Source organism: Silurus meridionalis, chromosome 10 (genome assembly GCF_014805685.1).
Source record: "Silurus meridionalis isolate SWU-2019-XX chromosome 10, ASM1480568v1, whole genome shotgun sequence".
Lineage (NCBI taxonomy): Eukaryota > Metazoa > Chordata > Actinopteri > Siluriformes > Siluridae > Silurus > Silurus meridionalis.
Window position 1 is genome coordinate 19250743 of NC_060893.1, and position 22762 is coordinate 19273504.

Here is a 22762-nt window from a genome sequence, read left to right on the forward strand (position 1 = left end):
AACATTAACATCATCATCATTACCATCATCTTCTGCATGGTCTGCTTCCTGCTGCTGGTGGCCTTTTTCTACGCCTTCTGTTTTCACTGTACACTGCAGACCTTACCTCAGGACCGCAATAAAGACACAAGAAACAGTGTAGACAGAGAGGATGCCACCTTCAGACGCACTTCCTCCAGTGTTTCTCTTGGAAATACTGTCTGAAATGAGCCACACACTTTTGAACTCATCACTACTTCCTCTCTCTGGACCATGGATCAACATCACTCATCTTTTAAAAGGTTAATATGCAATTGAAGGCTGCATCAGCATTGAACTTGAACTTTGAGCAGCCTTCATGAACATATCTTGACCCTTCCAGTATTTTAAGCTAATTATCATGTAACATTTGATGAATGTTGTTAAATTAGTAGCGTTTTTACATATTTTTAAATGTTGTTCAAGTGTTTATTTAATGTTGTACAAAATACTGCTATATTTGTAACTGTAACTGTAACTACTTATTTCTGATCAGACATTTCTGTACACAACATGTCATATTGCAGATAAGCTTTTAAATATGTAGATTTTAATCTTAATCAATAATATTCATATATATATATATATATATATATATATATATATATATATATATATATATATATATATATATATATATATGTAATATTAAGACAATCAGTGTGTGTTATAGTAATGTGTATAAATTGTACTGTATATTACAAATCACCAACTAGAGAATACAGGGTTCTACTGGAACACCACTCCTGTTAATCTGTACGAAGTGCATTAACTTTGAGTGTAACTTTCTATACTATACTGTAATTCATATTAGTGATAGAATGAGTCTAACAGTGATGTTCAGTGTTCAGGATATAGAACACATGGTGCTTTTCTCAGAGCAGCGAGAGTCACAGGAGCCTTCTGGAGACTGCATAATAGAGTCCCGGCCATCAAATTCTGGAGATTCCATCTCGATGTGAGGGTCTTGGAGACCACCATCCTGCAAGGCATGTTCACAATGTGAAGAATAAATGAGTAGATAGAAAGAAAAACAGATAAATGTCTACTTTTGAGTAATAGATGTCTGTCCTTGGGGATTCATTTTATAGCCATTTTCTCAAGTGAATACTTGCATAGCTTGAATTATTAAGAAACTTCAAAAGTTATGTTTTCAATCATCTTTACACTAACATTTTATTTTTATATGTAAAACTTAAATTAAGTAAGGATTTTTTTTAATATTTCTTCTTTAAAAAGAGTGAATATACATATAAACTACACTACACTATGTTTATTTACTTGTTTTGTTTGACTTTAGTGCAGCTTGTGACACCATTGATCACACTATCCTGCTTGTTAGACTTGAGAACGTTGTTGGAATAAAGGGAATAGCTTTCTCCTGGCTTTGGTCTTATTTGACTGATTGCTATCAGTTTGTTGATGTAAATGGTAAGTTCTCCACACTCTCTGAGGTAAAGTACATTTTTCTTAGGTAAAGGAGCAGATCTGGAGGGATCATTGATATAGAGTGTTTGATGAACTGGGATATTTGTATGCTGTCGTCCCCTCACTCTCACATGTGCACTTGGGTTAGTTGACGGTGGTGTGGTGGGTCGTCTCTTATCCCAGAGATCCCTCATGTCGGTGTTACCTTCTGGCTCTCACTTTTAGTTATGCTGCCAAATCGAGTCTTGCCAGAGTCCAAACTGCACAGTGACATTAACTTCCATACATCAATGAGGACACATAATTCATATCCTTCTCTGCCGGTCACCCCTCTTCTCTCTCTCTCTCTCTCTCTCTCTCTCTCTCTCTCTCTCTCTTTTCTCTCTCTTATTAAACATGGTCTTGAGGTTCAAGTGACCACTGTTGCTGCCCCTCTTCCCTCCATTGATCTTCCCCACTTCGTCCAGGCCTGCCTTTGGATAGTGTCCTCTTCGATTGGAGGCCATTCTTTGCAGCTGAAAATTTGGTGCAACCCAAATGAGGATGGGTTCTCTTTTGAGTCTGGTTCCTCTCAAGGTTTCTTCCTAATGCCATCTCGAGGAGTTTTTCCATGCTACAGTTGCCACCGGCTCGCTCATCAGGGACAAACTTACACTTATAAAGAACATCTTATTAATTTTTATCGCCACATTATCATTAGGCTGCTTTGAGACAATATTCATTGTTAAAAGTGCTATGCAAATAAAAATGAATTGAATTGAATTATGTGGACAACCATTTTTGGACATGTAACTAAGATTCATAACTTGCTATTATAATAACCTCCAGATCTGTTCCTAGATTTTGAAGTGTGCTTTTGACATTTGTGCTCATTCAGTCATAAGTGCATTAGTAAAGTCATGTAGTGATGGCAGGTGAGGAGGCCTGGCATGCATTCAGTGTTCAAAGTCATTCCAAAAGCGTACATTAGGGTTGTGTTTTGAGCTCTATAGCATTCAAGATCTTCCACTTCATATCATATAAGCCATATATTTATTTAGCTGGTGTTGTCACAGAAGCATTGTCATGCTGGAACAGGTTTGGGTACACTAGTTCAGGAAAGTTAAGGAAAAATGTAATGCTACCACATCCGAAAGATGTCCATATCGTGTATATATCAAGGTCATTTGGGATTAGTGGGCTACCAGGACGACAGTGTTTCTATCTTCAATAATTAACAAACAATATAAAGTTACATTTTTTATGTGTATGATTTGCTGTTAACAAATCATTTAAGGTACCCCTCAAATATTTGTGAAACCAAGAACTAAGTGCAACCTTGCTGACAGACAGCTCTTCTGCTCTGCCCTCTTCCATAGACTCCTCCAGAGAGTTGCCAGATGTTTCCATTTTAATACGTTGGGAGCGGATGGACTTCACATCGTCTTCATCCTCACCTGTTACTGATGGGAACACCTGCAGAAACAGTTGATGGTCATTATGTAAAATGGCAGACTAGATAGAAAATTAAATAGTAATTGTAAATCAAAACACACAAAATCACCTACCACAAAATCTCTGTCTATTCATTGGACTTTTTAAAGACAGGATATTTTACTATACATTAGGAATGTTGTAAAGGGTTAAAATGGGTCCTTCCAATAAATAAATAAATAATTAAAATCGAACATTTAAAGATATTTAAGAATAAGTTATAAAAAAATTAAGTTAAAACACAAACACAAATAAATAAGTCAATTATACAGTGATATTTTTAATGATGCAATTCACATATTGCTCACATAGCAATATATATTAAATGTGTTAATTATTCATATTACAATATGCTTATATATTTAGTATATGATACACTGTATGTATATATGGTTTTACCTGTTCCTCTTCATCAATAGGAGGTTCAGCAGCAGAGATTGCAGCCTTGCTGATGGTTTGAGCCTCAAACTGAGGGCAGGCAGCCTGTGCATTCCCGTCTTTATCCCGCTTCCCTTTCAGCCAATACGTCTCAATCTCCACATTACCCTGCCACATAATTAGGATCTTTAATGCATATAAACAGATAGTGCTTTCTGGTGTTATTAAATGCCATGTGCTAGAGATGCCTGCAGACTCGCGCTGCTCACTATAATGTTTTTGAAGACATGGGGCTTGTTTCAGCAACAGAGAATTAGAAAAGTTTAATCATGCAGGGCAATAAGAAGCATTCTGCACACAACCCTGGAGGAGAGGAGCATAAGTGGAAATTAATTTGGTCTGCCTGTCCATACACCCTCCACAGAGTGGACTTAGTGTTATGAAACAGTCAATTGGATTGCTCTGTTGGTCTTTAATGAAATACCATAACAGCCTGGAATGAAATAAGAATCTAAATATGATGGATTATGTGGAGTATAATACACTGCCAGTTTCAAAGAAAAAGACGCCCAATACTAACCTTTAATTAAAATCTCCTTGGCATCAATTTATACTTTAATCTATTGCAGTGCATTGTGGAATTTTATAAGTATATTCAATATTGTCCATTATACTACTTATCAAGACTTATCAAGACGCAAGGCCGTCTAACAAATATATATGATATATATGCAATACATTATAATGAGACCTAAATCTGTAAGTCACTCTTTAATTAATAGTACAGTATGTATGTTAAATAGGTACACTAAATATGTAATACAATACATAACCGATGTACCAGTTCTTCCATGTTTTATATTCAATTTTTTTTGGTATGTTTTTTGTGTGTGTTTCTTACTTAGATAAGTCACATATACTTGCATTATCTAATGTCTGGTAGCAAGTAACACTACTTTGTTACGTTATGTGTTAAAGTACCTGATGTCTTACTAAATTCTACTTACAAACCGTTAATTATTGCATTGTAGCATTCAGTGCTGCTGTACAGACTGAAAAGCTTTTTACACTTTTTTCCTACCACGTTAATTATAATGCATTTATATTTAAAATTTAAATTCTTTGCACTTAGAATTTTTCCATATATATTAAGTCCTTAAATTAACTGGCCCTATTGGCAAGTGGATCATATTAAAACACTAAATAAATAATGCAATGTAATATGTAATTATGCTATTTGTTAGTACTCAGATGTGCATTTCTAGTTGCACCTTTTCACCTTAATTGTTATTGTTCCACGTCTTTCAAAGATAAAGTGACTGCCCTTTAGGTGCTCATAGGTGGCGCTGCTGAGCTGGATGTGCATCTCCTTTAAGACACACAGACAAACAATAATCCAACAAATTGAATCAATCAATTGCTCGCTGCAACAAAAAGTTCAAGAGTTTACACCCCTAAACTTGTCTGTGTACCTTTCCATTGCTTTCCATGGCAGACGCCGTGTGGACCGTATCACCATGAAGACCGTAGCGAGGCATTTTGTGCCCAACGACGCCAGCAACAACCATTCCAGAGTGGATGCCTGAAAGATGCAGAGTTCATGTGCTGAAGGCCAAAAGTCACATACTTTGGATAGTGAAGGTTACAGGGGTTAGAATATAGTGTCTGAACTTAAGCTTGAAGCTTAGTACTGTCTCTGCCAGACTCTCACTGTCTGTTTGTATTGTCCTCTTTTGATGTAATGTTACATGACTGATCATTTGGTGGAAACATCAGGAGAGACAGGGTATGGATCCAAGTGCAGAGTTGGTTTAAATAATTATTCTATATCAATTGGTTGTAGTTTAATCAACCAATAAATGTCTATTGTACTTTCTTCCCTCTTTTGTGCCTGGCTGTATAAGCAGGAAATGAACACATGACCATGGCACTATTGTGCACACCAAAACATTTTCATGAGGTCTGTATGGAGTGAGACTGAGCAGACAGAGTTAAGACTGAGCAGCAGTTGTATGACAAAACTCCATTAAATAAAGACACAGGTGGGCTTGATTATAGGCTAGTAATTATCTGGTTACATAAAAGTTAACTTAGCAGGTAAGCCTATCAAAAAGCCTAGTCTTTGCAAAAACACTATTTGGTTCTTTATTATGCTTAATTTTTATTTGACTTTTTCACAAGTTGGTTTTTATGGGCTATTTGTTGTTCATTTTCAATCCAACAAATATACATGGATTACAAATGACCCCCACCTATACTACTCAGCTCAGCCGAGTCACGATCGCTCGCTGTTGAAAGTAGGCATAAATATATGCGGATACATTGTCAAAACAAAGCAGCCTAATCAAGCAGCAGTTGTTTTGTCAAGGTTGCAAACTTCCTGCATATTCCCTTACTCTGCATTGACTAGCATTAAGCATTTAACTAGCTTACTAGCTGGCAATATGTAACTCTGGCTCCAGTTCCTTATGAATATGCTTCAAGTAGACATGATAAAATCACAAAAATAAGGTTCAGGAGAGAACACACCCACTCGGATCTGAATGTTGTTTCCATTAGACGGGTCTTTGAGGTGGTCAATGGAACGCACCATGTCCAAGGCCATATCACAGATGTTATGGGCATGGTACTTGGTCTTCTCTGGAGCTCCTGCTACAACCATGTAGGCGTCTCCAATAGTTTCAACCTGGAACATACATACTGTACACATCAAAAAGATCATGTGGTTATCACTAAACTAAAATAACCCCCCATACACACATATGCATATTGATACATGAATGCGACCTCAAATTCCCACCTTGAAGACTCTGTGCTTCTCGCTGAGTGTGTCAAACAGGGTGTACATAGTGTTGAGCATGGACACCACTTGCATGGGAGTGATGTGGCTGCAGATACGTGTGAAGCCCACAACATCACTAAACAGGATGGTCACGTCTGGGAACACCTGGGACACATTCACACACAACACAGATCAATTTGGATCAAGGTTTTATGGAACATTACATATCCAAAGGTAGCACAAATATTAATGACAAAATATTTTCAGACAAAAGTTTGAAAGAGTCAAAATTTCTGCATATAGCTGAACCCGAGCTGTCCTCAAAAACATTAGTGCCTGGTCTCAATAATCCACTTGTTAGCTAGATAATCGGAATTCCCCACAGCAACACTCCAAAATCTAGTGGGAAGCATTCCCAGAAGAGTAGAGGGTACTATAAGATCAAAGGGGGCTAAATCTGGAGTCAGCTGTTCAACAAGTACATACAGTATGGGTATGATGGAACACAACATCTATGGCCACATAGGGATATTATCTGTGAAATATATCATAGTTTTATTCTCCTGTGTTTTATATTGTACTCACTCTCACTTCCAACCACCACTAAAGTTCCAACCACCACTAAAGACTATATACTGTATAGGTGTTCGTTAGCCCAAATGCTGGTGACAAAAAGAATTGATTATGAGACAATACAGAGATGTTTTGGTGAAAAGGCGCTTCTAACCTCACACGTGTTCACTGCAGGTTCCCCCTTACGCAGCCTCTTAGCCACAGGTTTGGGAATCATCCTGTACAGCAGGTCATCTGTTTTCTTCATCTCATAATCCAACATCTTCATGCTCTCCTCCAGCTTGCTTGACTTCTTCTGCTCCTGGGAAAAGAGGAGGGAGCAAGGATGAACAGAATGCTATCACTATGACTATAAAAAAAAAAAAAAAAACACTGGCATATTAAAAATAAATCAATCCACTGAAGCATATGCATGCAAACCCTTGTTTTAATTCAAATTCCTCATATCATACACCGATTTAGTAAAACAATAAGTTTGATAAGAGTGCATATTGAGAAAGACATCTAATACTAAGATATTAGAAAACTAAATAACATGGTTGTTCCTTAGCCCACAAGTACACACACTCATGACCACATCAAGTACCTGTATGAGAGCTCGTTTGAGTTCCTCAGATTGCTGGGTTCCTGCCAGCACCAGGTCCCTGCTGGAGTCGTGCATGCTCAAATCATTAATGTACAGCCCAGTTTTAAACATTGCGCTCAGGCTCTCCATTCTACAGAAAAAAGACACACATATGCACAAACACAAATATGTCCTTGCATAAAATCTCATCATAGATAATGAATAAATCGAATTAGATGACTGAGATGACCAATAAAATAAATCATGCTTCATTTGCTATTCAGTCACAATATATACCAAGTATATACTGTGGGTATACAGTATGTGTCTTAAAAAAAACATAAAATGACACTAAGGTTAAATTCCTTACGTGTTTCATATATCTTTTCAATTTTGCCTGAAAAAAAATTATTTCTGTTTGACGATTGTGGATTGAGCTATTGAAATATATAGATATTTATTTTTTTTCATTTTTTTTATTTATTTTGGTGTTTAAATGTATTGATTTATTGTCTTCTGTCTGTATACATATGTGTATTTATATATGTGTGTGCATGTCTAACACAGGTGTTCCCAGGAAGATGATGGATTCCCACTCAGGCATGTATCTCATCTGGCCTTTCAGTTTGAGGCAGCGGCTTCCATCGCCCCAGCTCTCCATGGCATTGGCACTGTTACCATCTAACCAAGCACACACACATACGCTCACACAAATCATTAAACCTATAACATGTGCTAACAGTACTCATCAGTACTCAAAGGTGCCACAAGCATTTTTTTTTCTGTTTTTGCCATCTAACATAAATACTGTCTAGTAAGCATTACGATAATGAAACTGTGGTTCAATAATAAACCTGCATTATAATAATTTTACTACAATACAATACAATAATTATTTTTTTAATTCCATTTTAATAAGAACAAATGATTTTGAGAAATATACCAAATATTTTGTTATAAATGGCAGAAAACAGTCTGCACAGTTTTCTTTTCTGACTGTTATAAGATGTGTGTGCTTGAGAAAGGAAAAGTTGAAGAGGGATGTCTGACCTTTGTAGTCATCTCCAATGATGGACTGGAAGGCCATGAGCTCCACATCTACATCAGCAGTGCGATTAGCATTCTCATAATCAGAGTCTGTGATGAACAGACAATACGACCAATTTAGCACTGATCCTGCGCTTTTATTAAATCTCCACTATAAGGCTTTGATGAAACATGTGCAGTGGTTAAATAGAACCTTCCTTACTCTGGACTCTATTATGAAGGTTTCGTTCCCTCTTCACAGGCTCTTTAGACATGATTTCAAATAGGTTGTTAGGGTGAGAAATGATCTGGAACAAAAGACCTAGACTGATTACCATTCTTTTTTTTTTTTAAATATAGTGAACAAAATGTAGTTATTTTGTTTCAGCTCAGGGTTTCCCTTATAGGTTAGAGAAGGTTAGGGTGGACAAAATGAATGGCTAATCATCACCACATCATTTACACACCATGTTCCAGGTAAACTCCACTAGAGGGCGTGCCAGGAGGAAGGCATCGTTAATTTTCTTCCCATCCAGATCAGGAAAGACAGTGGCCAAGCCAGAGCCAACGTTGTGCACCACCATGTCCTATTGAGGACAACCAGCATTACATTATATAATGAGACAAGGAAAGCAATAAGAAGAAAAATAAATAGCGGCAAGAATGCAAAGTAAAAAAGAGGTGCGGAAAAATGTAAAATAAAGACACAGGAAAAGAAGATGAAGAGAAGAAGAACAACAATGAGAAATGATGCATTAAAAGGAAAATAAAACAAAGTTTGGGCATAAAGGCAAAATGAGACTAGATTAGAATAGAAAAAAAACAGAGAAGAGAAGAGAAGAGAAGAGAAGAGAAGAGAAGAGAAGAGAAGAGAAGAGAAGAGAAGAGAAGAGAGATACTGTACCTGTCTGAACACAATGTTGAAAGGAAAGACCTCGAAAAAAAAGTCACTAGTGATGGGTAGAATCTCCTGCTCCTCTTCATCCTCTTTCTGGATGTAGCGATATGCTGAGTTATCAAAGTTCAACCTTCAAAACAAGTCACACATGGGAAGAAGAATTCCTTAAGGCTATTCTTTACGCAAATATCACTCCATCCTCACACTTGAGAAGTGTTTAAAAAAACCCAACCTCAAACCGAGGGAAGGTTTGCACTGTGCAATGAATGTGTTAGATATTATACCTCATAGTGACGTGAGAATAATCTCCCACCAGCTGCTCAGAAAGAACTTCAACATGAATGTCTGTGTCGTAGAACTGTTTCCCCATCTGCCTCAGCTGACCCATAGCATAGTGCAGGTAGCCTTTTCGCTTGCTCCTGCAGACACACACAACAAACATGTCACAACAAACTCTTACAACCTACACAAGCTGTAAATAAACCATACTCAGGTCATTACTGATTTCTAACTTTGCGTTTAACCATTGAAGTGTCCTGGTGAAGGTGTCTCTCCTACCTGTAGTGCAGTGTGACTCCAGTAGCAGACTCCTCCTGGCAGAAAAAGGTGGGTGGCTGCACTTTAGGGTAACTGAAGCGTAGATACTCGTGCAGGTTATCCAGGCCATTTACAAAGTCACGCACATGACGGCCTAACACCTGTAATACACACACACACACACACACACACACACACACACACACACACACACACACACATTTGCATGTAGTTGAAGTGTTGGGAACATGGGAGCACACATATCATACATTTACATTATATATTACATACACAAAGTGAAGCCAATGAATGCCAATAAATTACTAACTCTTACCTTGAGAATGCGATCGTAACCGTACTTCCCGACAAAGCCCAGGAAGTAAACGCCCCAGGAGTTCATCAGCTCATTATAGGGAGTGCCTGTGACACCACTTGCTGCTTTGGCTATGCGTGGGATTACACTTTCACTGTAGACCTACACAAACGTATGTTCTTATATATATATATATATATATATATATATATATATATATATATATATATATATATATATATATATATATATATATTATTCACAATAGAATATACAGTGAGGAAAATAAGTATTTGAACACCCTGCTATTTTGCAAGTTCTTCCACTTAGAAATCATGAAGGGGTCTAAAATTGTCATCGTAGGTGCATTGTGTCCACTGTGAGAGACATAATCTAAAAAAAAAAAATCCAGAAATCACAATGTATGATTTTTAAACTATTTATTTGTATGATACAGCTGCAAATAAGTATTTGAAAACCTGAGAAAGTCAATGTTAATATTTGGTACAGTAGCCTTTGTTTGCAATTACAGAGGTCAAACGTTTCCTGTAGTGTTTCACCAGGTTTGCACACACTGCAGGAGGGATTTTGGCCCACTCCTCCACACAGATCTTGAGGTCATTGACAGTCATGTTTAGCTTCTTCCATTTTCTAATGATTGCTCCAACAGTGGACCTTTTTTCACCAAGCTGCTTGGCAATTTCCCCGTAGCCCTTTCCAGCCTTGTGGAGGTGTACAATTTTGTCTCTAGTGTCTTTGGACAGCTCTTTGGTCTTGGCCATGTTAGTAGTTGGATTCTTACTGATTGTATGGGGTGGACAGGTGTCTTTATGCAGCTAACGACCTCAAACAGGTGCATCTAATTTAGGATAATAAATGTAGTGGAGGTGGACATTTTAAAGGCAGACTAACAGGTCTTTGTGGGTCAGAATTCTAGCTGATAGACAGGTGTTCAAATACTTATTTGCAGCTGTATTATACAAATAAATAGTTTAAAAATCATATATTGTGATTTCTGGATTTTTTTTTTAGATTATGTCTCTCACAGTGGACATGCACCTACAATGACAATTTCAGACCCCTCCATTAATTTCTAAGTGGGAGAACTTGCAAAATAGCAGGGTGTTCAAATACTTATTTTCCTCACTGTATATATATATATATATATATATATATATATATATATATATATATATATATATATATACATATATATATATAGCTTTTTCTCTTTTTTAAATAACGGATACCCTGTACTCTGTATTTCCATTAACAAGCAACATTTTGTCTGTTAATTAACAAGAAGAAAGATACAGCATCAAGAAGGCATAAAACACTTGTGCTGTTACAAAAAAATAATAAACAGGTTTCTAAGGTTTGGGGTAATGTGGCCTGACATGAGGCTGAATAACTTTTGCACCTAATAGTTGATTGTTTTCAACACAAAATATCCTGAAGTGTTCCTGAAACTAATAAGCCAAAAAATACCTCGTCATGCTGCAGAGAAACTACAAAGCCTTTCATTTGGTAGACTTTGCCACGTCAGAAATGGAAAGTTATGGCTTTTGCTCTGAAAAAATTCTGATTTAGATGTTGAAATATTATAATGGTAAAATACTATGGCAGTCAATTGGCAAGAGTGATCCCAGTGAACTGAGTTGAATATATCTTAAAATATATGCAATGATGATTCAAATTTGGATAGAATTTTAGTTTTTCAGTTTCAGTTGGTAAACTTAATGGAATTTCGATACACTCGCACTGATATATACAGTACCTGTAATATCTGAAAACTTAGACACAGCACAAACAAATGATATGTTTAATTTTATTTGTCAGAATTTGTCTTTTGTCAGAGGTCTCTCGGAATGTATATATTTAAAAAACTTTTAGTTTTCATTCTACTTCTGTAACATAAAATCTAGATTGGAAAAGTACATGGAGATTAAAGATCTCTCACCTGGTGTGTAACAAAGGAGTGAAGTCGGACATCTGCCCTCTCCCTCACCAGCTTCCACACGTCGTCCCCATACGACTCCTTAATGAAGTCATGCAGACTCTCGCACAGCAGGCCATACATGCTGACTACATTCGAAATACATATTATGCAAATTCAGAGGCCCTTTTTTTAGAACACACAAACAGGCTTACTCATTTTGGAGTGGATAAATTACTCACACTCAAAACTGTAAAGCCTTGGTCACACTATCTTCAGAAACTTTGTGAGACTGATCTTTGGATCACAAAATGAAGAAAAGCTTGATGAGAAATATCAAGAACCTGTGGAGAAAAGTGACGGCAGAAATGCTCATAAAAGAGGTCCATCAGAAGACATATAGTTTGTCCTAAATGAGAAACTCAGCTTGCTTGTCTTTTCTACTATATTCTTTGAACACACAATAGTCAAATGCTTGATGCTAAATTAACAATGTTCTCGCTACATTATTAACTGACCTGAGTCCTTCTGATACAACAGAGCTGTTGAGAATCTGTCAGGTGGGACAGAGCTCATTTTTAAAAGCTGGCCCATTTATGTACACTCTTGAGAGGCAGAGCTTATTCATTGTTAAAATGTCAACTGGTGCTGACATGTCTGGATGTCTGCCAGTAGCAGCTTGATGCAAGGCAGCTCTCAATCACACATGTTTCTAAACTGAAGGACACCTTCACTGATAAGTACGAGGGAAACCATTAAACCAAATGGGAAACTTAATTATGGACTGTAGTGCAAATGTGTGATGTTGCAAATATTAGTCAAATATACTGTATTTGGGATACATATATATAGACACTATATAGACACAAATTTGTGCACACCTTGCCATAAGGTTTGTATGTGAATTTTGATTATCCAATTTTACATAAAGTCCCCATTTGCTATTATAATAAACTCAATTCTTCTGAAGAGATGTTCCACTAGATTGTGGAGTGTGCTTGTGGAGATTTGTGCTGATTCAGCCACAATGGTATTCGTAAAGTCAGGCACTGATGTAGAATGAGGAGGCCCAATATTTTTGTGTATAAAGATAAGTTAGGATAAATACCTAATTTACAATAACACCGAAATAATATAGAGTCAAGTCAAGTCAAGAAGCTTTTATTTTCATTTCAAAAATATATAGCTGACACAGTACACAGTGAAATGAAACAACGTTCCTCCAGAACCCTGATGCTACATAAAACACAATCACAGAACAGAAAACTCAGGGCTAAGGACTACATAAGTGCAAGTGCATGTGTGCAACCTGGTGCAAACAGTGCAAAGACAACACAAGACAGTGCAAGACAACACAGGACAGTGCAAGACAACACACAAAACACAAAATAGGTCCACCATTAAACAAAACAGTAAGCAGCAATCCAGAAAAGATGTGCAAAAACAGCATGTAAACAGTTTATGGTAATGAAGTGAGTAAATGGTAATAGGGTAAATGTAATATGAGTGGTACTGAAGATATGGATGTGAGAATATACAGAATGGAGCAATACAACCTGAAGATTACATGCAGTAAAAGCGGTTATAGCTAACAATTACATGTTCAGTTACATGTTTAAACATGATGTGAGAGTGAGGTTGCACTTTATGTAAATCACTTCTTTTTAAACTAAATAAAAGAATAATTTTATAAAGCCTCTGTGTTTAAAACTGTGTTTAATATGTGCTATCTATATATCTTCCAAAAGGTTATTAGGTTTGTCTGTCTGAGAAATCCTTTGATGCTTAACCATCCAATAAAATTGAAGAACTCTATTTCTAAAAGAGCATAAGCCCACATTTGGAGAAATCGTGTCATCTGACTCTCTGAGGGTTGATCCTCTGAAAAAACAATGAAGAACTTTATAACAGAGAGTTTCCCTTTCAGAAAAGTTCCCCGAATAGAACCTCTGTAGCCAAATAACACATGGAAAGGTATATCTCAAGCATCTAGATCAAATTCGGGTCAAGCTGTGACTGTGACAGTCTCCGCGGTCCACACACACACACACACACACACACACACACACACACACACACACACACACACACACACACACACACACACACACACACACACACACAGCTTTGGACAGGCTGGTATGCCCACACACACAAACGCACACACACACACACACACACACACACACACACACACACACACACACACACATATGCGTAAATCAGGGATCAGGTTTTTATTATGGTGGATGCAGCGTGGGTCAGGGTGAAAATCCTCACCCCATATAGCCTCTCGCCACCTTGGCTAATATTACAGTGGTGATGTAAGTGCAGAAATTGACCTGTCTGAGTCTATACAAACCCTCTTGCACACAAGTTCCACACAGACCTCAAGCAACATCTCGCCCCAGCATTTCCTTAAACCCTACACTCATACACAGGTAAGCTGAGGCTATTATCACATATTGAAAAGACTGTGTGTGTGTGTGTGTGTGTGTGTGTGTGTGTGTGTGTGTGTGTGTGTGTTTATAATGTGCACTATGTGAGAGGAATATAGTAAAAATAGCAATAAGCTCATTTGAACAGGAATTTAAAGGTTCAGACTGTTCAAATGTTATCATTAATTAAGTGATAACATTTATTAAAAATAATGCAGAACAAATTACTGAGTATGGTAGAGTGATTTACAAGTATGACTCAATGAAAATGAAAATGATCTGCAGAGAAAAAATGAGGCAAAATTTGTGCAGCCAGTGAAAGAGCTTTGAAAAGGGTGCATGCATTATCAAGTGGCATAGAAATGCAGAGTGGATGTGGTTTTGTATGTATACAGAGTGGAGAGGATGCAGACTGCAAACCATGACCTGAACAAACAGTGGCAGCAGCAGGCCCGGGCATTGAGTAGAGAAGTTCGAGGAGGTAAGACAAATAGACACCTAAAGAAAAAGCCCTAAAGAAATGAACAGCAACCTAAAATAGCACAGATTTTTTTGCAACAGTTTAATAAAGTGTTGCACTAATTGCTGTGTTCTCTTTGATTGACGGAGGCAGACAAGATCAAACGCATGCTATAAGGTCACGTGAGCTACTTCCACTGCCATGACACCCTGTAAACGGAGATGGATCCTCCGTGCAACCAGCACTGTCAAGGAAACACTCCACACATTTGCTTGTTTGTTTTGACTTATTTTCCAGTGACCTCAGCTTTCAGCCATGCTTGGCACTAAACAGCCTCTCGAGCTCAGCTAAATCTGATCCACAGCCCCAAATGAGTTCTTGAGAAGCTGCAAACATTAAAAACGTCACTGTGAAGTCATTTTCTCCTGGCAGTTTTTTCATCCCTTAGTCTATTTATAGGCCAGTGTCTGTGCAACAGAGTGATATTTAATGGTTGTATGAATGATATTCAAGATCAGTGTCAAGTCTGGGTTAACTGTTCTTTTTACACACACGTCTTCAAAACTGTGTTTAAAATAGCACAGTGGCACAAAAAAAAAATCACAATTATAGTCAAGCAACAAAAATGTCTAACAATCATAGTGGGGATATTTCTCAATGTGTGTTTTGTATGTATTTTAGAGGGCCTGAATCTAGGGAAAAAGGTCAGCACTCCAAAGGATGTAATGATTGAAGAGCTCAACCTGGCATCTAACAGAGGCTCCCGGATGTTTCAAGAGAGGCAAAAAAGAGTGGACAAATTCACAGTAGAGAACACAGCAGATGCACCTGCCTTTATATATGTAAGACATAAACTTAGCTACACTCTCTTCTTAATTAAAGACTTTGTATCAGTGTATCAGCACACTGACCGGGTTTTTGGTAGATCAGTGGTTAAGGTTATGGACTACTGATTGGAAGGTCTGGGTTCAAACCTCAGTGTCCCAAGCTGCTTCTCTTGGGCAATTGAGCAAGAACTATAAGAGTCTGTGGCACTGAATCATGGCTGACCCTTTGTTTCTCTTTGCTGGTATATGCAAAGAAAGTATTTCACTGTGCTTTAATGTACATATGACAAGTAAAATTTGGATTGGTATCTGTGTTGGGTTCAATGGTAGTTCATTCCTGGATCATCAGAGAACATTTTAGCTTTAAATATTTTACCAAACAAAGGTCGAATTGCTATAAATTATGCACAGTTTACTCACAAATAAAATATAAATGCCTATTTATGACTTAGATGCATAGGGCTTTTCCATTCGCTCATCATCAAATCCGAACTCAGTCCTTTTGATATCATGTCCAGCCATGAGGGTTAGAAATGAAAGAGAATACAATACAATTAAAGAGGCTTAGGAGAATATGCTTAAAAACAAATCTATTTACAGTGGATTTGATGCAGTGGCTCTAAGTGAATAGGAAGTCATTTGGGATTAGAGAGTTAATCAGGATGGCTGTTCAAATGTGTTGCAGATGCAAATTCCTGACATTCCTGATAATGTACAGAGCAAACGTGGTAATGATCAGAAAATTAATGTACACTATATATGTGCCTCAAGTCAAGTCAAGTCAAGTTTATTTGTATAGCGCTTTTCACAACATACATTGTCTCAAAGCAGCTTTACAGAAATCAACAGTCAAATGCCTGTCAAATACCTCATTGTAAAATTTGCCAAGTAAAATGTAACATTTTGAGGACCCTTTATGCGTTTTATTTATTTATTATACAGTAACATACTGCATTAAAAAAAATACTTGTTCGGTACTCGTTAGTTTTAGCACTCGTCACAACTTCCGGGACAAATTACCTACGAGTACAGAGGTATTACTGTATTCATAACTTATGCATCTGAAATGCAAGCTGTGGCCGACATGACCCTTATAGTGATGAACAAGTGAACCTAAGTATCATCAACATAACAAAGGAAAGGCTAGTAACAGATTTACACCATAATTGAATCATATAATTTGGGAGATTTTTTCTAGAATCTTTCTGATTAAACCTGATCGGATGAATGCAACCATTGGCTAAGACTGAAGAAGGTGGTTAGGAGAATCTAAAGGCTTGCTGTGTGAAAAGCTTGATATCCAGGCGTATGTGAATTGCAGGGTTTCCATAAGTCAGTATATCTTTTAAAAATGATTATGTCAGAAGACCGATTGTTTAGAGGTTTGTTTTGGAATTTTTATTTTTGACAATTGTCAGCATATTTGGTGGTTATGATGGCAGTTTCTGCAAATAATAATAAGTTATTAAAATGCCAAGTTTCAACAAAGGTATTATTAATGTCTCAGTGGGATCTTTTGACAGAATGACTTGTTTTCTTGATTGTTACCCAAGCCTACTTAAATAAGGAATCTGAGATTAATGTTGTAATTATGATATTAATTCCCAGAAAAGTGTCTGTGGGATTAGCAGCAGAGAGCTGCAGTAGCTCAAATTGGGCCCCTTGCAAAAGAACAAATTAGACCCCTTGCAAATTAAACTCATTTTCCAGAGACCTGCTAGAACTCACACAACATTTTACTTAAACACTTCATTAATTTGAAAATGTAATAACCTGCCTTAATCAACTACCATAGGACTTGCTTTAATAACATACTGTAGCTAGTAATTATTATTATTTTTTTTTTTAATAACCTCTTAATGGCTGTTGTTCTCTTAGGATGGCCTGGATCAGAGGCAGTCCCCGAGCCAGGTCCATTTAGCATCACAAGCTCAAGGAGGAAAGGAGAACCTGGCATACCCCGTAGCCGGTAAACATAGACTGGTTACCAGTCTGATGGAAACTGTCTCCAAGAAAGGCAGCCCCAGTGTACTTGCTCCAGGTAGAGCAGTGGATCAGTATTAAAGACATACTTTACCAACAAAGGATGACTGCTAAGAAAACTGTAGGGTGTAGGAAATCATATTTTGCATAACTGCTTTCTGTTAGCCTTCTCTCATTAGCAGCCATGTTAGCAGTTTTGGGTGAAGCATTGCTTTAATGTTTTTTGTCCCTGGGGAATTCTATAAGAGATTTGAAGCACAGCAGTTTATGAAGGTTCCTTCAGTTTTGCTGCTACAGATAACTGTTTATAAAACAATTCTGAATAAATTGGTAGATTATTTATAATGTAGGTTTTGCAAATCCAGTGCACTTGAATAAGTCATACTGTATAGACACATACCTTCGGTTGTTTTACAGTCAGATGACTTTTACTTAACACATATGCTTGCATTCCTTCTTTGTGAGATCTTTGGCTCACATTATAAGATAATTATAAGCTAATTACTGTTTCTTCTATAGTCCTTAAATAAACTCCATCTCTCCTTTCACTGTGGTGAACCTTATGCGGTCCTGGGAAGAGGGATAGGAAGTGAGGGGCACAGAATGTCTTACACTGAATGTGTGAGCTAAGCCATGATGCATTACATGAAAAGTTAGATTGAAATTCTATTGAAACACTGAAACACAGTGCTGTGCCAATCTACAACTGGAATGGGTCATATTATTGTTACTCTGAAGTACCACTGAATGTTCATGAAAACAGTTTGGCTATAATAATTTTTTTAAACGACTGATGATTGTTGTCTGTACTTCTTTGATACCACCAGGCTACTCTGGCCCTTTGAAAGAAATTCCTCGTGAAAAATTCAACATTACAGTAATTCCCAGATCTTACTGTTCACCATGGAGAGAGGCATTGTGGGGCAACGAAGAGTTACTGTCCTCCATGAACCCGCAGCTCCCTCAACCAGAGAAACTTCAGCCTGCAAACTACAGATGCTTCAACAGGTATGTGACTAAACTCCCAGATCTTCATTCAACCATAAACTAACTGTTTTATAATTATACTAGTACATTTAAAATGCTTCAAGAACAGGTGGACACCCTCTCAGGAGTGTCTTCTAGAAATCATCAAAAACGCCAAAATTAAAAATGAGGATTGACTGACTACTACATGCTGAAGGATAAAGCTACTGATGAATACAAGACACACTGGCATCAGTCTCATAGGCAAGCCACCTTTTGTCACCCTCCATGTAGGGCTAAAGAATCATTGAGAAGAAGGTCTAAAAATAAAAATTTCATCAAAAGAGGCTGACAGGAGATGCCCAAGGTTTATTCTTCGCAAAAGCGAAATGTGTGAATTGAAGTGGTGACAGGGGTTGGTTAGGGGTTTCAGCTCAGTGATACCTTGTTCATAGTGAATTTCTGCCCTAAATAGACCCACCAGATACCAACGCTATCAGATTGTGATCTCCAGATATCTGTGGAGTTAACATCATTGGTTTTCCGTGATGTCTTTCTGCAATCAGAGTCTCTCAGAATGGAAATAGACACCAAGGACATGTTAAAAACAGAAGTCATGAACTGTAGGTCTCCCTCTCAGGCCTCTCAGAGCTTTCACATTAGCACAACAGGTGTCTCTGTTCCAGATCCTAGTGTGGTCAGTGGTGAAAGTAGAAATTCCAGGATGGATCACTTATGTATTATGTGTAGCAAAGGTTCCTAAGCCTGGTCCTGGAGTACCCCTGCCCCTGCCCATGCCCCTGCCCATGCTCCTAACATGCCCGGTTAAGAAAATAAAGAATCATCAACTCACAGTTGAAATGGGTGTTAGAACAGGGCATAATCTGGGACCAGGGTTTAAGAGCTGTGCTCTACGGTGTGTCACACCAGAGTCCAATATAACACTGTTTTCTAAAAGGGTTCTTGCAAAAAAAATCAAATAGAAATTTAACCACTAAATAAACATCTAATTTCCATCCATGTTGTTTTTCCTATCAGAGCTGCAGTACCATTTGGGGGTCCAAATGCACAGAGGGTTATTTCTACTGTCAACTTTGAAGCAATGGAGCCCCAGAATTTGCCTGGATCCACCGTGGAGACGTTGATCAAACGGCCCAACTTTAACAGAGCACCTCGTGGCTGGGCCGGTGGTTACTTACCTGAGTCAAATGAACTCTAAGCTCATGAGGGATCAAAGCCCTGTCTACAGTTTAGCTATTGCTGAAAGCTTGTTGGACTCACTTTTCTGGTGTTTTTTTATCATTAACAAAGCCTGTGGGATTGCTGCAGAAGGCAGAATATCAGATTTCAGTCATACAGTCATGGAACCCTGTTGGTACTAGAAAAATGTTGCGGCTGAATATTTGTAGTAGGTATTAACTGTGGCATAAAAGCTTAAGATGAATGCACTGTTACATAAGAAAAAAAAATAGAATAGAAAATAGAAAATATACTTTATTTGTCACACATACATTACAGCACAGTGAAATTTGTTCTTTCGCATATCCCAGCTTGCTCAGAAGCTAGGGTCAGAGCACAGGGTCGGCCATGTTACAGCGCACCTGGAGCAAAGGGCCTGGCTCAAGGGCCCAGACTGGCTGCTTAAACCCCCATCTTTCAATCAGTAAGAAGCTTAACCACTGAGCTACCAATCACCTTAGTAGTAATAGTAATTCAAAAAGATGGCAGAATATGATTCTCAGTGAAATGTTGTGTCAGTTTGACCTGAAAAGAGCAATATACTTGAATGACTGAAATCTTAATCAATAGCATTATAATCTTCAACAATGTCTAAAATGTATTTTTATAATTAAATCAAATTTTGTAATTGAAATCAGTCTGCATGTTGATCGATTCTTGTTCCTTTAATGGTTTCCACATTACCCACAAGGTCATCAACTGCCTCACTTAGCGTTCACGTCAACTTTAACTAAAGATGGCAATGTAGCAGCCCTTCAGTCTGTCCAGCTCTCTTACCTCCTTTCCTGCTCACTATACTCAAACAGATAAGGTTTTAAAGTTTCAACATTTGCCACCTTGTAGATCCTGAATTAGCAAAATAGACTCTCTTTTGTAACTCAACACAACCATACAGCCACCTTGTACTTTGGAACTTTGACTTCAATGCAATGGATTTCTTATGAATATGACATCAAACTTCATTGTATTATGTTGCATGAGAAAATAAACTTTTGCTCATTTGTTTTAGATTTATGAAATTAAGAAGTAAGAAATCTTCTATTAAACACCATTGTAAATTTGCTAGAAATGTGTTCCTGTGATGTCCATGTAAACATCAAAACATATTTATCAGAGTGGGGAGTTTTATTTTATTGTTTTCACAATGTATTGTAATCTTTTGTAAAGTAAGCAAACAGTGGAAATCAGAGAAATTATAACCACTGGCTTAGTCATACCATGTCTTTGACAGCTGATTATTGAGTGACAGCAAAATCCGAACAAAAAAAACCAAACTTGATTTGACAGCCACTAATCAGCTGGAATAAACATAAATATACTCATAAAAAAAGTGTGTGTGTGTATATATATATATATATATATATATATATATATATATATATATATATATATATAAATTATTTTTTTTTTATTTTTTTTTGTAGAATATTTATGTTTAGTCCAGCTGATCAGTGGCAATAGAATATAGGGATAAAAAATAAAGTAAATAAATAACAAAAGTATAATGTATAAGACCTGGAAGTGATGCTACCTGGAAGTGATGCTACCCGTCAGAACGCTCTCAATGGTGCAAACGTAAAAGGTTCTTAGCGCCTGAGAGGGTAGTTTAAAGTCCCTTAAGCATCTCAGATGGTACAGACGCTGCTGGGCCTTCTTCACCAGGGTGATGATGTGGCAGGACCAAGACAGGTACTGTGTAATGTGAACACCTAGGTACCGGAAACTGTCCACTCTCTCCACTGGGGTCTCATCAATGTTTAGGTTTTGGTATCACCGCTCCTGTTTCGTGCTGAAGTCCACCATCAACTACTTAGTCTTGCTACCGTTCAGGAGAAGATTATATAACTACACTACACTATAATGCCTACACTGAAACTAATGAACTTTACACAGGATTTAACGAAAGACAGTGTCTGTTACACGGCTTGTATCTAAACAGTAGCCTACCAAGAAAGTTCACTGTCTTCCTGTTTTCTTTCACAACAATTTCTCTCGAGAGTTTATCTTTTGGCATCGTCGTGTGTTTAAAAATCACCATCGGTGAAGCTTTTCTCCCAATGCCGAAACACAGGTGAAGTGTGTTTTTTCATGCTCGGTTGTTTTCAACGTGACGAATGATTCACATTTCCTGTAGACCGTCCGAGTGAGCGGCAGGTCAAACGTCAAAGGAACATCATCCATATTTATGATGTGGTGCGGCCCGATTCAGTGGGAGCGCATCTGATTTAATATAAAGAGTTTCATTAGTTCACCTGAACCCGTTCAGCAATTTCATTGGTCTAATGTTATGGGGCTCAGGTTTTTGGCTTGAAGTTTGTGAAACCGAGAAAAACCCAGGAAAAATCCATAAATTAGCCGCTTCGTTGTTTAAGCCGCGGGGTTCAAAGCGTGGGAAAAAAGTGTCTTATAGTCTGGAAAATACGGTAATAATAATGACCCAGATTTGATGTACATGACTTAGCTTTGTATTCATAAGTGCTTAGCTAGAATTCATAAGTGATTATCCTGTAAACACACTCAGCAGGCCATTATTATGTGAATTACAGAAATATATAAAGGACTTTGCAATATTAATTTCATTTCATTACTTGTGATTACTAAGGTTGCTTGCGTTTAAACATTCATTATGGAATACGAGCAGGCAATAGTAGTGTGTACTGGGCTTTCACTATTCAATATCGCCACCTTGTGTAAAGCTGCATGCATTACAGATTTACTCAGGACAGGCTCTATTTAAACATCACACAGGTATTAAAACTTTTTAACGTGACTTTTCACTGTATAATAAAATGTTCCCTCCCACACTTGGTCTCTGGTTCAATTCTGTTCCTTTTACCACTAGAAATATGCCAGAAAGCAGATTAAATATGCTAAAACAAGTGTAACAGTGCTTGGTGATGGACTGATGTTCCACCCTGGGTG

At 37.5% G+C, this 22762-nt stretch overlaps 2 protein-coding genes across 2 annotated transcripts; one reads left to right on the plus strand and one right to left on the minus strand.

The window, feature by feature from the left end:
• Window positions 1-707: 707 nt before the first annotated feature.
• LOC124392697 (soluble guanylate cyclase 88E-like) lies at window positions 708-12071 on the minus strand. The gene is made up of 18 exons (XM_046859861.1): window positions 11952-12071; window positions 10013-10153; window positions 9700-9839; window positions 9426-9560; window positions 9148-9271; window positions 8711-8830; window positions 8467-8551; window positions 8268-8354; window positions 7781-7898; window positions 7239-7368; window positions 6807-6953; window positions 6098-6244; window positions 5827-5983; window positions 4770-4879; window positions 4577-4666; window positions 3319-3465; window positions 2764-2901; window positions 708-1000 (listed from the first exon to the last, which is right to left on the minus strand). The coding sequence occupies exons 1-18, from the start codon at window positions 12069-12071 to the stop codon at window positions 866-868; spliced, it is 2271 nt and encodes a 756-aa protein (XP_046715817.1). The 3' UTR covers window positions 708-865.
• Window positions 12072-14255: 2184 nt separating this feature from the next.
• myoz3a (myozenin 3a) lies at window positions 14256-20058 on the plus strand. Its single transcript, XM_046859873.1, has 6 exons — window positions 14256-14368; window positions 14761-14846; window positions 15507-15667; window positions 17531-17693; window positions 18463-18643; window positions 19640-20058. The coding sequence occupies exons 2-6, from the start codon at window positions 14771-14773 to the stop codon at window positions 19818-19820; spliced, it is 762 nt and encodes a 253-aa protein (XP_046715829.1). The 5' UTR covers window positions 14256-14368; window positions 14761-14770; the 3' UTR covers window positions 19821-20058.
• The last annotated feature ends 2704 nt before the right edge of the window (window positions 20059-22762 follow it).

Bases quoted from the DNA above. Each gene is read 5' to 3' on its own strand.
- LOC124392697 (XM_046859861.1), bottom strand. From the start codon at position 12,071: ATGTATGGCCTGCTGTGCGAGAGTCTGCATGACTTCATTAAGGAGTCG. The intron at 7,369-7,780 runs GTTAGACATGCA...TTTTTTCTGTAG, and splicing joins ATCTTCCTGGGAACACCTGT to AATGGAGAGCCTGAGCGCAA. The intron at 3,466-4,576 runs GTGAAAAGGTGC...ATTATGTGGCAG, and splicing joins GTGGAACAATAACAATTAAG to GGTAATGTGGAGATTGAGAC.
- myoz3a (XM_046859873.1), top strand. From the start codon at position 14,771: ATGCAGACTGCAAACCATGACCTGAACAAACAGTGGCAGCAGCAGGCC. The intron at 15,668-17,530 runs GTAAGACATAAA...TTGTTCTCTTAG, and splicing joins ATGCACCTGCCTTTATATAT to GATGGCCTGGATCAGAGGCA. The intron at 17,694-18,462 runs GTAGAGCAGTGG...TGATACCACCAG, and splicing joins CCCCAGTGTACTTGCTCCAG to GCTACTCTGGCCCTTTGAAA.